Source organism: Syngnathoides biaculeatus, chromosome 18, assembly GCF_019802595.1.
Source record: "Syngnathoides biaculeatus isolate LvHL_M chromosome 18, ASM1980259v1, whole genome shotgun sequence".
In the NCBI taxonomy this organism is placed as follows: Eukaryota; Metazoa; Chordata; class Actinopteri; order Syngnathiformes; family Syngnathidae; genus Syngnathoides; species Syngnathoides biaculeatus.
In genome coordinates this window covers 8238509-8257259 of record NC_084657.1, presented here as the reverse complement: position 1 = coordinate 8257259, position 18751 = coordinate 8238509, and the positions used below count along the sequence as shown (strand labels likewise).

General features: G+C 39.9%; 1 protein-coding gene across 4 annotated transcripts in view; it reads right to left on the bottom strand.

Moving 5' to 3' along the window:
* Positions 1–18751, bottom strand: part of esama (endothelial cell adhesion molecule a) — an 80283-nt gene that overhangs the window by 21906 nt on the left and 39626 nt on the right. The window contains exon 1 of one of the 4 annotated variants that reach the window (XM_061804327.1): positions 14392–14415. The exons of 2 other annotated variants lie outside the window; for them this stretch is intronic. In XM_061804327.1, the coding sequence (XP_061660311.1) occupies positions 14392–14398 (7 nt within the window). In that variant the 5' untranslated portion in view covers positions 14399–14415. Of the gene's footprint in view, positions 1–9032; positions 9166–14391; positions 14416–18751 lie in introns of those variants that run through there. One more of the 4 variants, XM_061804328.1, reaches the window with a different exon arrangement.

Sequence of the window (18751 nt, the reverse complement as noted above, 5' to 3'; positions counted from 1 at the left end):
AAATGCATTCTCTGCTTACATGCATGTCAGTTATGGTCTGCAACATTGTAAAACCTCTTTAAAAGACGATCCTTAAATTAACAACAGCAATGCTTGGTAAATTGAATGCAGTTATACTCTGTGTGTTGGTAATGGGGACACTAAAATTGTTGGGAGGACATGAAGCGGCACATCAGCGCTGAGAATGAGATTAAACTGTCATCGCATTCCTCTCTTGAGTGAATTAACTTCAGAGTCAAGTGTGTGTCGTACACATGAGTTGTTCTGTGCTCCTTTGTGTAGCAATTGAGGTACAACATAAAGAGTTATTTCCCTTGATGAAAGTCTGGGTGTGCACGTGTTTCTTTATGCGCGACGCTCATGATTACAAGAGTCGCTTCCGAGTGAGCCTGTTTACTTCTTTGTGTCTTAACTGCAGATAAGGGATTATTTGAAGAGTGTGATGGTGCCGTTTTTTTGGTAAATTAAGAGATGGGTGGAGTGGGATGGTCACTTCCTGTGAGAATGTAATCAGCAACTTTGTTGTTAGAATTATACAGTGGCTTGGCTTATATGATAGACAAGGTGTTATTAAAGTCCTACCGACACGTATGGCATGATTTTTAGTGTTTTTAATTGAAAAAAAAGGCAGCCGGAATGGACCCATCCGTTTTTTCCACCACACGTCAAGATGGTGTCGTATATATAAAAAAAAAATCCTCTCGAGGCATTCGTTTTGGAGAAGAAGCAAGAAGTGACAGGGGTTTTTTTTTCCCCCAAAAGCCCACACTGGCGGTTTTGTGTGTTTATGAGTGTTTTACCGATCGAAATTGTAGCGTTTTTTTCCTGTGTATTAGCCAAAATGCGATCTCCTTGTATTGCTGGATATTGCTTGAACACACGGGAGGATGGATTCACTCTTTATATGTTTCTAAAACACCTGGTTCGTCGTGAAAAATGCACAGGTGCAAAGGACGAGAGCTTTGTGGGTTCCAAATGATAGGTAAGTGTGTACTGAGCTATTAAAAAAATAATAAAATAGTTAGGGGGGGATGACGGCGTGGGAGGTGGTTTGGCCGTGTGTGAGAGGAGAACATTGAAGTGAATAATGTCATATATATTTTTCATTAAAATATCTATTTTAGAATGTTTATAGGGATGACACTTGACTTTTAGAGGTGGTATAATTTTTCTTCATTTTTTCACTTCTATGATTATTCTTGTTTTTCCTTTAAGGTTTTTTTTTGCTCACTTACAGGTAGGAACTTGGTTGAGGATGACCTATTGGATTAGATACTTGGAGATGAGAGAAACCATCCTATTCTGTCATTTTTAAAGGTATTATTATCCCACAGTTAATGAATGTAAATTAATTTTTCTCTTCCTTTTTGTCTTTTTTCTTCTTCCTTTATTTTTTTTCCTTTCACTGTAAATAAAAATGTGGGAAAAAATATAAAAAAAAATATATATATATATTTATGTATGTTTGTGCTGACGCAATTTGAGAGCTGTACGCGGGATGGAATGTAGTAGAGCTTGGTTACCGTATGTTAAAAGCTTTGTCATTGTCTTCCATTTATTTTAAGGTAAGAACTTAAACATTTTTGCTTTTATTGAGCTATCCTAACTGAAAAATATACCTTGAAGTGGCTAAAATGGCAGTGCAGTTTTTTTTTTTTTTTTTTTTTACTGTGAATTTATGAAATAAACATGGGCTGGAGCAGTGATTCCCAATCAGTGTGCCGTGGCACATTACTGTCACGTGAGCGCTCTTCTGGTGTGTTGTGGGAAATTATCACATTTCATTTATCCATCCATCCATCCATCCATCCATCCATTTTCTTAACCGCTTGTTTCACTTGTGGAGCCACTTTTTAAGACATTTTTGTTTGTTGGTCTGCCTTGAGATTTTTCCAATGTAAAATATGTGCCTTAGCTCAGTAAAGATTCCAAATCACTGAACGAGAGTACTGGTCTTCTTGATTTGAAGCTGGTTGTTTCTTCCAAAACAGTTTTTTTTTTTTTTCCCAAGTGCATCTTTAGCAACACATTTCACATAGTCAGAACAAAGGCATTTCATCATGAGGCACCAGTGAGGATGTTGAGCAACCCAATCCCAATCGTAATTTTACATCACGCTAAAGAGCTGGCAGCGATGCAGCTTTTATAACTATCCGTATGTAACACTTCAGGGATTTTAATTAAACTTGGGCCATTTTCTAGAGCTTCTCATAGTAGCCTTTAGAGTTAAAATTAGCTTGGTCTCTTGTTTGTGACCCAAAATCTCCAAACAATGGCACTTCTGTTACCTCACTTACAGAGATATAATGCAGAATTCATCACATTATAGTGACCTGATCACTTCAGATGTTTTCAAAATTGTATTATTTTCTTGTGTGCCACGACCAATGCAGTACTGTTCAACACAGACACAGGCATGCAAGCACACACGCACAGCACCAAGGTTCTAGGGCTGGAAACCAAGGCAGGACTCATTATCTGATAACCACGCGATTGTATTCCTTCCATTATAAATAAAGGAGAAGGAGAGCAGTAGCCATTTCAGAGAAAAATAATGCATAAAATGGCTAAACAAGAGGGTGGGGTGATGAAGCGGGGGTAGGACAATAATTTCACTGGTGTGCTTTTGTGATTTTATGAGCAGATATTTGTGTGTGATAGTGTGTTTATGTTTATTTATAATTTATCATTTACTTGGTGATACACATCACTGATGGAATATTTAAACATCGTGCTCACCTACTGTTTTTGGAGATTGGATTTTATGCTGTAATATCTATACTCTGCTAACTGTAAATTTTACAGTCGCTTAATCCTTCCGTGTTGGTGAAAGTTTGTGATGTTTATCTTGAGCCTATGCACAAATTTCCATATATACAGTATATTAAAGTGACTAGTGAGCATGGCACTGCCACGGAGGTAACACAGACTTCCCACAATTCTATAAATTGCATTCTTCGATACTGCTACCACAGTCTGAGGTGAGAGATGACTTCGAAAGCTAATTGACCCCTCCGTACAGGGCACTTAACCACGCCTCCTGAAGTGACATCTCGCCACGTGTGCTGACGTAAGACAAACAGTAAAAATGGCAAATACAATACAATACATTCTGAACTGAGACAGACTCCATGCTTCTGATTTCATTCAAATCAACGATATATTATAGATTCTAAATACAATACATTCTTAACTGAGAGAGACGCCATGCTTCTGATTTCATTCAATCATTCACACGTAGCAATGTTATGCTAACGAAGAACGTCTCATTCATTTATACGAGACGTGTATTAAAAATCAAATTTAGGGCATATCTTCGTGCAAACACAGTCTGGTTAAGCTTCAGCTGCGAGCCGGCAACAAAGCGACACGTTTGTGCAGTCGGATCATCACTAAATATCGCTCAACAAAGAATAAGTGTGTCAATCATTCACACGCAGCGGTGTTATGCTAGCGGAGAACGTCTCATTCATTTATACGAGACGTGTATTAAAAATCAAATGTAGGGCATATCTTCGTGCAAACACAGTCTGGTTAAGCTTCGGTCGCGAGCCAGCACGAAATCAATATGTTTGTGCAGTCCGATCATCGCTAAATATCGCTCAACAAAGAATAAGTCTGTCAATCGTTCACATGCAGCAGTGTTATGCTAGCGAAGAACTTCGAATTCATTTATACGAGACATGTATTGAAAATCAAATATAAGGCATACCTTCGTGGAAACATATCTGTTCCGGTTGATATTAGATGGATTTAGTTGATGATGCGGTCTTCCACAAAGGTTGATCCATCGAAGGCATTTTTCGTACTGGGTCTTCGGTTTTGGAGAGGGTACGAATCGAACTCCACCAACTAGCCTTTCAGGATACCTGTCGTCACTATTACAAAGTCCGTGACTACACCTCTTAACCATATTTTTTGTTAAATAACCCAAATACACGATAAAACGCTAACTAAAATTATACTGGACCATGCAATGTTGTCTGAGAAAATGGCGGGAGCAAAAACGGGCTTTGGTTTATGCAGATCTCTGGCCTCTGATTGGTCAGTGACGCGGATTGCGCAATATCCACGGAGGCGTCAATTAAAGCAATAGTCCGCTGAACAATGAAAAGCCTTAATCTGATAGGTCATGTCATATGTAATGTACCTTGAAATTTTTAGGTCAATCTGATATCATTTATTGGTCTTTTTAATCGGCAATTACGAATTTTCATGGGCGCCAGCATTTTGGCGAGTCACATGACTTAAAAAATGGGAAGTGACATCTCCCGTGCGCCTCCTGTGTGCAAACACAATCACGGACGGCGCTGATTCCTCGGATTTATCCTCATTTGCTGAAGAAATAGCGGCATTGGTTGATCGGGAAGACAGAGGAATACATCCATACAGATTTGAACCTGTGGCTGTAAATACTGGTTAATATTTGGACAAATTTTCAGATGGGAAAGATGCGGAGTCTGACGAGCTAGCTAACCGCAGGCGCAGAACGGCTGAACGGCGATTGTGTGGAACAGTAATTATGGAAACTTTTGACAAAGGTCGCTCAAAGAAAAAATATGAGGAGTACCCAAGTTTTCAACAAGAATGGATAGCCTTTGTGGAGAGGGAGGGTTCTGCTGTGTTTTTAAATTCATAGATGGGGAGTACGTCAAAGCATTCGTACTCGACGTTGCCAATCAACATTTTGACAACTTCGCATAAAGACAAGATAATCAAAGAATAAAAAAACATGCCTTTGTTGGCAAGAACTGTTCACCATCGTACCATCTTGATGCCAAATCAAATTGAATTATGTTCATGATTAACGGATGGAAGTCTCAACATCTGCATGACATATGAAAGGATAAGAAGTTGCATTAATTAATTAATTTTGTCATCATTGGTTAGCAACATCATAATGTTATTTAAAAGACTTATTGTCCTCAAAGTGTTATATAAATGCGCAAATACACCTGTATATATGCTGTACGGCTCAGGGCGACCACACTTCGCTGGCCACTGGGTCCTTTAATGTTTCCTTTTCTTCCTGGGCAGAATATGCCACCGAGCCTTCCTCGGACTATTTCTATCCGAATTATGGGAAAATTTCATGATACAGTAGGGCATTTTCATGTGTCCGATGGTGGTGGTACTGTATGTGATTACACTACAAATCGGCCATCATTTCTTTGTTCACGCACAGAATAGGTCACATCCGCGCAAGTAGGTCATGTGGCCCGAGAAAATGGCGGTCCCCATGAAAATTCGTAATTGCCAATAAAAGCACCATTAAATGATATCGGATTAATATCAAATTTTCAAGGTACAATACATATGACATGACCTATCGGATAAAGGCTTTTCAATGTTCAGCGGACTAACAGCTACCCTCGAATTCTGGACTCTGCAAAGGTCCCACCAACACCGACTGAGCAAAAGGCTGGGGAGACGTCAAATGGACCTTAAATAATTAGCAGATTCTCGTCAAATCTGGATTCCTGGAATATGGATGCAAGGTGCCACACACTGGTGTTACGAGGAACTGCAAGTTGCGTGTCCTGTGGCAATGGAAGATAAAACGTTTTTAATTTTTCATAAAAACAGCAGAAATATTCTAAATATATACCTTTATCTCGTTGCCACTGTGTCAACTCTATAAGCTTTGCCAACTTTTTCTGAAGAACAGATTTTTAGAATTGTGTCTTAATTATCACGTAAAGCGGTGTCAAATGTGATTTGAACAGCAAACAAGTGATCTGCCACGGCCAAAGTGAAATAATTATTATTTGCGTGAGAGAACCAATGTTGGGAATGATTTAGTTTATGATCTTGAACTTGTAATAGTTCAAATTGTAGACGTGAGCCAGCTGAGGGCATGGGCATGGTCAACCCCCCCCATTTGCTCGTCTTCCTTTTGGATCCACCCTCAGGCAACTTAAATGCCGACTATTTCTTAGAGCTTTCTTTGCTATTGCTCTGGTGTTATTTTCCCGTAATAATGGTAGCACATCAGCTGGGTGCCGCCCCGACCCCTTTTTCTTTTTGGTCGGGCTCAGTCACCGCAACAGCAAGTGGTAAGCAACATACAGTAATGATACAGGAGATGAACAAGGATTTGCTTTTGAGAGATGAAAGCATCTTTTTTTGGCAATGAAGGAGCAGACCAATCTATAATGACACTCTTTGGTCCTCCCACTGAGCAATGCACATCTTGAATAAGGTCAGCCTCTTTTCGCATACAAGCTGCAGGCACAGATGCTGATATTTTGATAGGTACATCTGTGTGTGACTATGTGGAGGGATGTTGAAACTTTGCCTCATTAGTGAGAAAAAAAAATATTTGTAACTATCTTAAAACCATGCATCTTGATTAGTAGGACAAGTTATTAGACAAGTTATATATTGGTCCCCAATCTAAGAAAATATATATTTTTTATTTTAATATTTATTTTTTACTGTGAACAGAGTATTAAAGACATTAAAATGAGCTTAACAAACACTGTTGATTAAAATCTTCATCAATGACAGTGGCGCCCGATACAATGACCAAACACTGAGTCTACCAAAAGGATTACAAACACTGAGTGTTGCGGCCAAACCCAACTGACCTCTCGCACAATATGCGAGGTTCTGCAACTATTTTCAGTAGCCACTAGTTTTGAGACAATTTCAAATGTTAATCACCAGTCCACGGTGTCACTTTGTCGATGACTAAAGCCAATCAACATACACACCAGTTTTCACTCACGCTAAAAATACATTTGTTTTAAGAAAAACAAAAAACAGCTGTTACACACCCCCCAAGCCATCAAAATATAGTATGTAAAGTACACATGTATTGGGTTTTACAAGAATACTTGACCATATTTAAAGTGTAAAATACCTGTGGATAAAATAGCGACGCTTGTGGCATGTACATACATCATCATTAGTGTACATACAAGTGAATGGGAATGAGCGAGCCTCTTTTAAATTATCCTCTCTTTTGTTCTCATCCACATCCTCTCTCTTTAGCAGCTTGATCCTCCCTTATTACCACTATTATTGTAGTTTAATGGTATATTAAAGGAATATACTGTATGTGCAGCAGCAAAGGCCAATGCAGGCTTGCTGTTCAGTGTGTCCATGCATCCAATTGCTTAAAGGATCTATTGACATGAAAAGCATGATTTTTACATACATATAGAGCGCATTATATTTAGGTATAGATTAAAAATAAAAAACAAAAAATAAAATCACATTGTATTGATGTATACAGGTACATAGGGTGGTTAAAAAGGTATACATTTACATATCAATACTATATTCAATGTCTTATGTTTCACATTTACATGTATTACAGCAATGTTTGCCGCCATCCTGAGATTCCTGACTTGCTCACGGGAGTTTGCCATTTTACCATCGTTAGCATAGCATATTTGTTGCTACTGCACCAAACATCAGAAATGGTTGCCCGTGAGTTTGTTTTAACTTAAACTAAGACAAAAAATGTCAACTACAAGGGCTAGTTATGCAGCCACTTTTAAAAGAAAAGTGTCATCACTCATGCCGAAGAAGGGGGCAACCGCAAAGCAGTGCGACAGTTCAAAGTGCCTTAATCAAGTGTGAGATTGTGGCGGAAGACGATGGAGAAAATAATCCATCAAAAAGCACATGGAAGAGTTATGAGATGTGGGCATTCGCCGTTCCCAGAGATGGAGAAAGAGTATGGCATCAAGTTGCTATCAAAACAACGAGAGCTCAAACTATGTAGAAACGTGCGTAATGGGCACATAAAAAACAAAACGGGACGGCGCACATAAATTCTCATTTTTTAAAATTTGCCCATTACGCTTGTTTATACCTAGTTTGACCTCTCATTATTTTGATAGTGACCTGACGCCATAGAAGAGCTGCTACATATTGCGCCCCGCGCTGCTGCGGGAGCAAAGAATTAAGTCGGGTGTTTGACACCAGCCGCGGCGGGCAGCAGCGTGGGCACGATTTTTAACATGGTTTCATGTTTTTTGGGACCAAGCCTTTTGCCTTGTGATTTTTCTACCATTGCCCTGTTGGACTGCCTTCCAGTGTATGACCTCTGCCAAGCAATAAAATTTCCTAAAATCCACGCTTACCTCTTGGCTACCTACCCTCCACCTTGTTCGTGACAAAATCAAGTTTATTTATCATCTCTGCTAATATTCCGGGGTTTTGCAATGCGAGATGCCATCATGAAATTTGATCTCGTTATGCACGTGAGAGTTTGAATTTACGAGAACTGACAAGAAAAGGGCGGTACCATGTGCAAAAATCTTTTTTTTAAACCTACCTACCAACCCTATTTCTGAAATGTAGGAAAACGCAGAACCACATTTTTTTTGGGCCAAGTTGTTTTTTTTTGTTTTACTTGCTGATAGGTTATTGGCCCCACAAATTCTGGTAGCTGACTGATAACACTAAATACCTTAATCAGGAATGTTTGTGGACAGCTGATTTGACCAGTATGAGCTCTAGGTTGCCAGAAGGACACAGAACGTCTCTTAGAACAAAAATAGCAACATTAAGAGGCCATTTATTAAAAGAAAGAACACAGATGCATACTATAATATTTTTTACACTGTATTACCTACATGAAGCATAGTACATCTTAAATACAGTTTTTTAGATGAATCGATCGTCAAACCTTTTTTGTATTCCTTCCTGTGGCAAACATTCAAACAGTTTTTTGCATGTTGTTTCTTCTGTCTAAGTGTAAAGCATATTGATCACCGCAATCAATCTCAGAGAGGTCTGAGAATTTGTTTCCCAGATGAACCGAATTTAAGGTAATTCCCTATAGTACGATTTTAGTTCGTTGCCTCGCTACTTGCATTTCACTTTTTGCAGCTTCGGTGTGTTGCGTTTTTTTCAACTCCTCCAAAAAACCTTGGAATAATACAGCCATATTAGCATATTGCGAGAAGACAAGTTGATACAAGGCGCGTGATTGGTCCACAGCACGACATCAACGAATAAGAGGATGTGTGGATTAATCTCGTGAGCTGAATGGCTGCGGGTCATTGACTCCTTACCCAGCAACTTCCATTCCACCGTTTCAATTGTCCTTCCTCTCTGCCATTTTCTATGCTGTTAACTGTCTGTCCAATAACCCCTCATGTTCACAATGCCGCCAGTGTTATGCTGATGTGAAAGCTTCCTCCGAAGTGCCCTAGAGGAAGATGATGATGATCAGCGAAAAAGTTAAACTTTTGGATATTATCAGAAGTTGTGCTTTTTTTTTTTTTTTTTTTTTTTTTTTTTTACGCTGCGTTAGCTTTCTCGATAGTGGCTTGCAGAAAAACGCCCCGGTATCGCGGATTGCAGAAAAACGGCCTGGTGACGATGATGACGAGGCTGAAGAAAGTGCTGATGAACCTCAAGCTGCAAGGAGGGATTCATCCCCTCCAGGATGAGGCTTTTCGGCAAGCAAAGGTTGGTTTGAAAAACTTCAAAAGCGTTACAGTCTCAGAAGCGAGCCTCTGTATGGTGAAGTATCCTCCGGCAACAACGATGCTGCTCGTCATTGTGTGGAGGCAGAATTTTCACAAGACATCGACAATATGGTATGAGCTGTCAATTTTAGTAATTGTGTTGACGGGACGATGTCCTTGTACAAGGGAATTTTGAAGAAGGAAAAACATGTTTTTCTCAAAGATAAAAACCTCAGTTACACTGTCAATACCTCCAGCAGAAGATTCTCCAACTGAAGAATATTAATTACGTGCATACTGCAATAAAAATGTTAATGTGCAGCACAAGGTTTTAAAATAAATTTAGCTTTAACTAACACTTGTACTGTTGAAAATGTCTGTCTCAAATAAGCAAAGTATAAATACATACTGTACTGTTGACACATTTTTAACATTTTGGTACACGCATACATACACAAAAAAACAACTCACCTCAAAGGTATAAAACTCAGCTACGTACACTGCCAGTGCCTCCAGCAGAACATCCTCCGAGTGAAGAATGTTAATTACCTACTCCAGGAAAATTGTTGTTTTATTGTTATCATTTAAGTAGACACTTGTACTGTCGGAATTTTTGTCTCAACTATGAAAAGTATAAATACTGTAATGTTGACATATTTTAAAAATTTGGTACCAACACACACACACACAAAAAACAATTCCCCAACTCAAAGCTAAAAAACCCCTCTTTATCACCAGCGCCTCCAGCAGAAGATTCTCCATGTGATGAATGGTAAATATACAGTAATATAATACAGTAAGTGATTTACCATTTCTATTTATATTATAAATTTTATATACTGTATGTATTGTATTTATAAGGTTTAATAATTAAAGTTTTGACTAAATACCTTTTTTTGTCTCAAATATGCAAAGTACAAATACTGTTTACATATTTTAAACATTCTGTTACCCACATAAACATACATCCCTGCTACTTTGTGGTTTTTCAGTTTTCACAGGTGGTTCTGGTCCCAATCAACCGTGAAAAATGAGGGATCAGAAAATGTTATTTGCTGTAAATAACAGTAAAAGGTTATAAGGAAAATGGACCAAAACAGCATATACCTCTTAATTTGGAAAACAGTGCACTAATGCTTCTTTTACTGTATAGTATATATGAATTCAAAGATTATGAAAATAATTGACTTGTTAAAAAAAAAAAAAGTATATAAGGGTTGTTGCTCTTTAGTCATAATTAGTATCTGTAATAACAGTTAATGTCCATCCATCCATCCATCCCAGTGCTAGGGCCTATCCCAACTGTCACACCATATGTACGATTTAGACTTTACAATTAATGTTGCATATTTTTTGGGATGTGGGAGGAAACCGGAGTGCCAGGAGAAAACCCACGCAGGCACGCGGAGAACATGCAATCCCCACACAGGGAGGGCTGGGATTGAACCTGGGTCCTCAGAACTGTGAGGCCAACACTTTACAGCTGATCCACTGTGCTGCCAATCTGTTAATGTATGAAAAATAGTGCAATAATGATTGTTGTCTAATCACATAGTTTATGACCGATTTGGGGACTATAATGAGCTTCTCTGAATACAGTCCTTGTGCTTATAATGATTGCAAATGACGTTATACCCTTAACCTGTGTATTTGCTAACAGTGTGGTACTGTGTAATTGTCAATGAGTATAAGTACAGACAGTCAGGTCCAAAATACTGTATTTAGTCAGCTAACTTAAGTTTTCATCCATCCATTTTTTGAGCCGCTTATCCTAACAAGGTTTGCGGGAGCGCTGGAACTTATCCTAGCTATCTTCAAGCTGGAGGCGAGGTATAGTCTGAACTGGTTGCCAGCCAATCGCAGGGCACATAGAAACAAAAAAACAGTTGCACTCACAATCACACCAAGGGGCAATTTAAAGTTTCCAATTCTAAAGGGCAATTTAAAGTCTCCAATTAATGCATGTTTTTATGATGTGGGAGGAAACCGGTGAGCCCACAGAAAACCAAAGCAGGCACGGGAAAACATACAAACTCCACACAGGCAGGGCCAGGATTCAAAGCCCAGTCCTCAGAACTGAGGCCAACGCTATAACCAGTCATGTCACTGTGCCATTTTTGGCTTTAACAAATCAAGATAATGTGTTTGTGTACAGTATCTAGCACCTCACCGCTAGCACTTACATTCCTTTGTTATTTATATTTCTGGCAGCTACAGTATTACTTTTATGGGGGCATAATGGACAACTGTTTAGAGCATCTGCCCAATAGTTATGAGGACCAGAGTTCAAATTCCAGCCCCGTCTGTGTCGAGTCCTCGACCTATGCGGATTTTCTCAGGGCACTCCGGTTTCCTCCCATATCCCAAAAACATGCATTAATTGAAGACTCTGAATTGCCCATAGGTGTGGATTGTGAGCATGAATGGTTATTTGTTTTTTATGTGCCCTCCAATTGGTTGGCAACCAGTTCAGGGTTTACCCTGGCTCTTGCCCGAAGCTAGTTGGGATAGGCTCCAGGACTCCCGCGACCCTTGAGAAGATAAGCCTACATGGAATTAGTGATGGTGAAGTGGTACGCACGCCTGACTTTGGTGAAGGTATCATGGGGTCGATTCCCGTTCTGGCCATGTTGTCGATATCTGCCCTGTGACTGACTGGCGACCAGGTCAGGGTGTAGTCTGCATTTGCCCGAAGCTAGCTGGGATACGCTCCAGCTCTCTTGAGACCCTAGTGATAATAAGTGGCTTAACCACTAAGTTCTGCCAATACTTTTACTTTTAAAATTATATGCATTAATATAGGAAAACTAATTTTGATACTTGAAGATTTTTATATGTAATTATCTATACGGTGAGTATGACAAATAATTTTCTCTTAAGCTATAGTGATGTACTTTTACTCAAGAATCGCTTTTAGGTACTTTGTACAAGACCAGCAGCTACAAGTTGTTCCGTGATTGTGTCATTAGTTAGTGCACACCCTGTGGGATGTGATTGGTCAAAGGAAACCGGAAGTGGATGAGTTATTGTCGGATAAAGATATTTTTGAAGACACTTCCTGACAAGAAGCCATTTTTGTCTGGCATGTGCAGGGCACATATTCAATCGACAAACAACAACTCACTCAAATAATCAAACCTTACAGAAAATGGGTCTTCACTTGACCTGCTTGCAAGGAGCAAGTCAGATAACCAAGAGAAAACGCATAAGAATGGAGAGAAGAGGCAAACTCCACACTTACAGGTCCATGCAGAGATTCCAATTCGGAACCACTCAATGTGAGGAGGGGCTGACTCAAACATATGCAATTTTTCATCTTATCATGAAGATGTGATTATTAAAGCAGTCAAAACGTTAAACTTTATCAAATGTATGCATGTAAATGTCTGTGTGTTCCACATATATTGAGAATTGAAAATAAAACGCTCCCATATCGTGCCATACGATATCATACCAAATGTTAGAGTATCTATTTCAATAAAAGCAATGAAATTATTCATTTGTTACTAATAAGAAGGACTTAAAAAGCTTTATCTAGTGAAAGAAATGGGGACTTTTTCAAATTCATTTTTAAATAGCTAATTAACATTATTATTCAAAATCCTTGCAGTACATTAATGTGGAGGACCCCATAGCTTGGTTTCCGTTGCGTCTGAAATGACTAAATAACCCACTGACTGAAGCAGATGCACTTCTGTGCCAATTGATATCATGTATTGCATCACGATAATTAATTATTTCACCAAAAAATGTGGGGTCGTAAATGATCAAAATTGTCACACTTCGCTGATATATATGTACCCCTTCAATTCATCCATTTTCTTAGCCGTTTATCTTCACAAGGGTCGTGGGAGTGCTGGAGCCTATCCCAGCTGTCAACGGGCAGGAGGTAGGGTACACCCTGAACTGGTTGCCAGCCAATTGCAGCGCACATACAGACAAACAACCATTCGCATTCACAATCACACCTAGGGGCAATTTAGTGTCCAATTAATGGGATGTGGGAGGAAACCGGAGTTCCTGGAGAAAATGCACGCAGGCACGGGCAGAACATGCAAACTCCACACAGGCGGGTCGGGGATTGAACCTGGGACCTCAGAACTATGAGGCCAACACTTTCCAGCTGATGCACCATGTCGCCCATATGTAACATTTTGGGAAATATTAGTTTCCATGACTAACTTTTTGAAATGAAGCTTTCTTCTTTACAAACATATTCACAAATTCATTGTTTCACTAAGTCATTGTTTCAGCAGCGATGCAACAAAACTGAGTAGATTTGCCACGGTTTCAAACTTATAGAATGCAGCATTAACATGCCAAACTTGGATTAATGTTAAGATCCCAATTACTGATACAAAAACACAAATCATCAATGAAATGAAGTTACCCATGTTCTTCACAAAATTAACAAATCCCTAAAGTGGATGCAGCACCACACAGGAAGTTAAGAAAATGAATCTGATGGCTTCTGAGATGGAGATAATTATAATTCATAGTATAATAATTTTACTTTTTTATTGTACATTTTTATGTATTTAGTGTTTTACGGCGGCATGGTGGATCAGCTGGAAAAGTGTTGGCCTCACAATTCTGAGGTATCGGGTTTAATCCCAGACCCGCCTGTGTGGAGTTTGCATGTTCGCCATTTTCTCCAGGCGCTCCGGTTTCCTCCCACACCCCAAAAACTTGCAACATTAATTGGACACTCCAAATTGCCCCTAGGTGTGATTGTGAGTGTGGCTGTTTGTCTTGATGTAACCTGCCATTGGCTGGCAACCAGGTCAGGGTGTACCCTGCCTCCTGCCCGTAGCACTCCTGCAATCCTTGTGAGGATAAGCGGCTAAGAAAATGGATGGATGGATAGTTTTTTTCCAGAGAATTGTGTGAAAGAATCCAAACTGTACTTAATATGGGTAATCTGGATAATACAAAAACAGTGTTAGCACGGCAGATTTACCTCTCATCAGCACAGCGCTGAGACTTGATTGCGTTGGATGGCAAAGCTGTGAGGACTCTCTATGTACAATAAAGGTGCAAGATTACTAATCCTATCAGTGTTCGATGGCGGTGCTGAAGGTATGGCTGCTCAAAGGAAGAAGTACACCTAACATCAGGGTGGAGAGACTGCACAATCAAAGGGAGTTGGAGGCATGTATGGCAACATAGAGTAGCAACTTCATTTTCTCACATAAGTGATGTAAATCCACTCATGAAAGTAAAAGCAGCTGTGATTAATAGGTGGTAACTGACAAAAAGCAAACATGACAAATACCAACAAATGAAATACTTTGTCGACAAAAACTGACAGAAGGGAAGTGGCCATATTTTCCAGACGAGAAGCTGCTACTTTTTTCGGGCACCATGAGCCCCGCGGCCTGTTTTCCGATGCGGTTAAAATGTTGTTGTTTTTTTCCCCACTAGCGCCTGTAGGTTTAAAAGTACAACATAAACTTCCATCCATCCATTTCTGAGCTGGTTATCCAAACAAAGTTCGCGGGATTACTGGAAACTATCACAGCTGTCATCAGGGCAGAACTCTGAACTGGTTGCCAGCCAATCCCAGGGCACATGGAGACAGACAACAGTTGCACCCAAGGGGCAATTTAGAGTGTCCAATTAATGTTGCATGTTTTAGGGATGCGGGAGGAAACTGGAGTGCCTAAAGAAAACCTACGCAGGCTGGGGAGAACATGCAGTCTCCACACAGCCAGGTCCAGAATTTGAACCCCGGTCCTCAAAATTGTGAGGCCATTGTAAACAGTTGCGCTACCTTGTTGCTACCTACCAATAAATAAATAAATAAATTTATGAATTAATTAAAAAAATTATATATATATATATATATATATATATATATATATATATATATATATATATATATATATGGTAACGGTGAAACAGCTGGTAAAGCGTTGGCCTCACACAAAAGTGAACCCCATGCGAACCTCTTCTGGTGTATTTTTACTGCATGTAGCATGGTGTGTGAAAGAATCTACAATCACTGAGGGATTAAAAGGCTGAACTGGTACATGAAGAGAACAGCACAACTTCAGCGGTAACTCGAGAAGAAAAAATGACATTGAGAGCAACAGAAACTGAAATGATATGTGAATATTCTGAGGCTGTTCAACCCTGATACTGCTGTGTTACAGTCACTGTTTGGAAACAAGGTATACAAATATACATTGACAAAGCCTTTTTTGGGGAATATTTTAATTTTTACAACATACCAGCGCGTACCGTTTACAGTATGTTTGTGGCAGATAGTCCGCCGTGGTTCGTGTATGAGGGGAAAAAAAACACTACACAAAGTGGGCGCGACCTATCAACCATTATGCACTGTCGTCTGGAAAATCCAGTAGTTTAGGTTTTGGAAGAGGGAGTGCTAATACTGAGTGGTGCCTTTCGGACATCCATCCATCCATCCATCCATCCATTTTCCAAGCCACTTATCCTCACAAGTGTCACGGGAGTGTTGGAGCCTATCCCAGCTGACGTCAGGCACAATGCGGACTACACCCTCAGCTTGTCAGTCAGCAGTCAGTTGGCAGGGCACATTTTGACACCATCACTGAGCGGGACTCGAGCCTACACTGCCCGTACCAAAGTCTGACGTGTGTACCAGTTGATGATTTTCATAACTGCCATTGGCAAAATGTAAATTAAAAAAAAAATAATAATAAAATCACTAAAAGTGTACATTGAGTAGGGACCCTTGTTGGTAGATTACATGTGCAAGAAATTCCAACAATTCCATGTAGAAAGTCACTCAGCACACTAGACTGTTAGTTATTATATTCTCAACTATAAGAATGAACCTAGTCCTAAAGAGTTATGATTTAAAAGAGAAAGGCTGGTAGTAGGATCTACAATTACAGTATTTCATTTTAGGGCTGCCACTCATTTTCTAAATTCAGTCCTATAGTGTTCACATGACTACCTGAATCCCTGTGGACGATGAACAATGTGGTCAGATTTATTACCAAGCTTTCTGATCCTCAAGGGTTATAGTTCAGACCCCACTGTGCCTTGTCAACAGCAAGTATATTGTTGGGAAATTGTTGCAGGAAGGATGGGCGGTGTGCCAGTTACATGCAAGGCTCCAGTGACAATCCAAACAAAATTTTAAGTGAAAAAAAAAAAAAAAAGAGGTACTCACATTCAGGTTCTAGTATCTTCACGTTTTCATACATCAGACGCAGAAGGTTGAAATATATTTATCAGCTAAATTGAGATACTTGTATACACTCCAGTCATTTGTCTTTGCCAAATCAACTTTCCCTGTCACCTTTCTTGTGGTTGTGATTCGCACATTGCCTTTGCATTGAAATCTACACAGGACACCGCATTTATTTTGTAGGAAAACAGTTATCAGTGCGATTGGATTGAGTGCCATTGGGTGTTTGGATGGAGATGAGAATCACCAGGAAGAAGGAATGTTCTGAACGGCCTTATCTGAGCCCACCAGGCTGCTGTGGCGGGAAATGGAATGTCAGGAGGGAAAGAGGAAGTAGGCTGGGATGTAACACGCAAACACACACAAAGACTAGCATGCTTGAACAGACACATCTGAACAAAGCATACAACTGCGCACAGCTGTTCTTGCCTTATCTGCAGTGTGCGTGAGGAACAGATCACATTTTGCTCCAGTCTGAGTGATTTTAATTTTCCTTGATGTCCCAGTGATTGTTTTCCACTGCATATTCAATTCTTATTCTCTTTTCTTATTCTTTTTATTTTCATCGTCAATTTTTAGACAGATCAGATAGAAGGCAAAAATGAAATTGCTGCATTATGGTGGTCAAGGTCCCAAAAATATCAAACCTGGAAATTGTTGAAAGTATTGGTTAGTGTAGTATGCTGTTGTACAGGTATATTCCACCATTTTTACAATTGGCAAAGAAAATGTAATTTACTCAATAATTCAAATATATAACATATTAAAAATGGACGGAAAGGTGGTACAGCTGTAGAGCTTTGGCCTCACAGTTCTGAGGACCGGGGTTCAAATGCCGACCCTGCCTGTGTGGTGTTTGCATATTCTCGCCATGCCTGCGTAGGTTTTCTCCAGGCACTCCAGTTTCCTCCCACATCACAAAAACATGCATTACCATTGGAGACTCTAAATTGGCTCTAGCTATGATTGTGAGTGCGACTGATGTTGATCTACATGTGCCCTGCAATTGGCTGACAACCAGTTCAGGGTCTACCCTGCCTCGTACCTGATGACACCTGGGACTGGCTCCTTCGTCCGTGACCCTCGTGAGGACAAGCGGCTCAAAAAAATGCATGGATATGAACAATATTTTCAACCTTCAGATTGTTATGCCTTACTAAAAACCCAACGTGGCACCTTCTTAAAAAAAAAAAAAAAAAAAAATCATTTTGGCGAGACTTAACCTCAAACCACTTACTTTTAATGGCTTCACTAAATCCTGTTCCATCCAAATCCATGTTATTTGGCTGCAAATGATAGTGTATGCTTTGGGCTTTCAGAGTGCAGTGGCATAAAGTCGAAAAACACAACCGCACACATACATACACCTAACTGACACCCCAGCGTCTGTTGGCATTTATGTCTTATGTGCTGGCCTGTCACTTGCAGTGTGAAATAATGCATGGGGTTCTGAGTAGGGCCACTTTCTCACTCTCATTTTACTGAGTGGGCTAATGGTAAGCGGGAACAACAACCAGCTCAACTTAAAAGTACCAATCAGAACAGGATCCATACGACTTTGGGGACAAGTAAAGCTAATGGAATCCAGTCGCTCTTTTCAGTCTATTTCTAATGGGACAAAGTATGGAAGAGGGCATGCTTTGCTGGGAATGGAGGGGATAAGGTTAGAGCAGACACTGAAAAAGGCAATCTGTGAACATATTCCAATATGTGCTGACAGGGCAGGAACGTCAATGACGGCTGATAGCCCCCTATGATGAAAATAACAACCACCATGCATAATGCAAGACTCTATGCTTCCACTGAACTTGGTGCTCTGGTCCTTCCAAGACATTACTGTCCCTCCCTCGTCAAAAGTGGCTTTACTGTTGGCTCATGTCCCTTTGGATTTTTCAGTCGTCAAACAGTAGTCTGCACCCCTTGAGAGAATTGTGTGGATAAACATATGAGGAGCAATGATGATAGCGATATCCTGTTTTGGTCTCAGAGGGAACTTGTACTTGATCTGCCCAGTGATCCCAGGGGTAGGAGAAATTACCCTGTTAAATTGAAGACACAGTAAATAAACAACTATGTGACACAGATATATAGATTTGGAATCTCAGGCAAGAAATGGAACTTGGAAAGTTCCCCAAAAGGA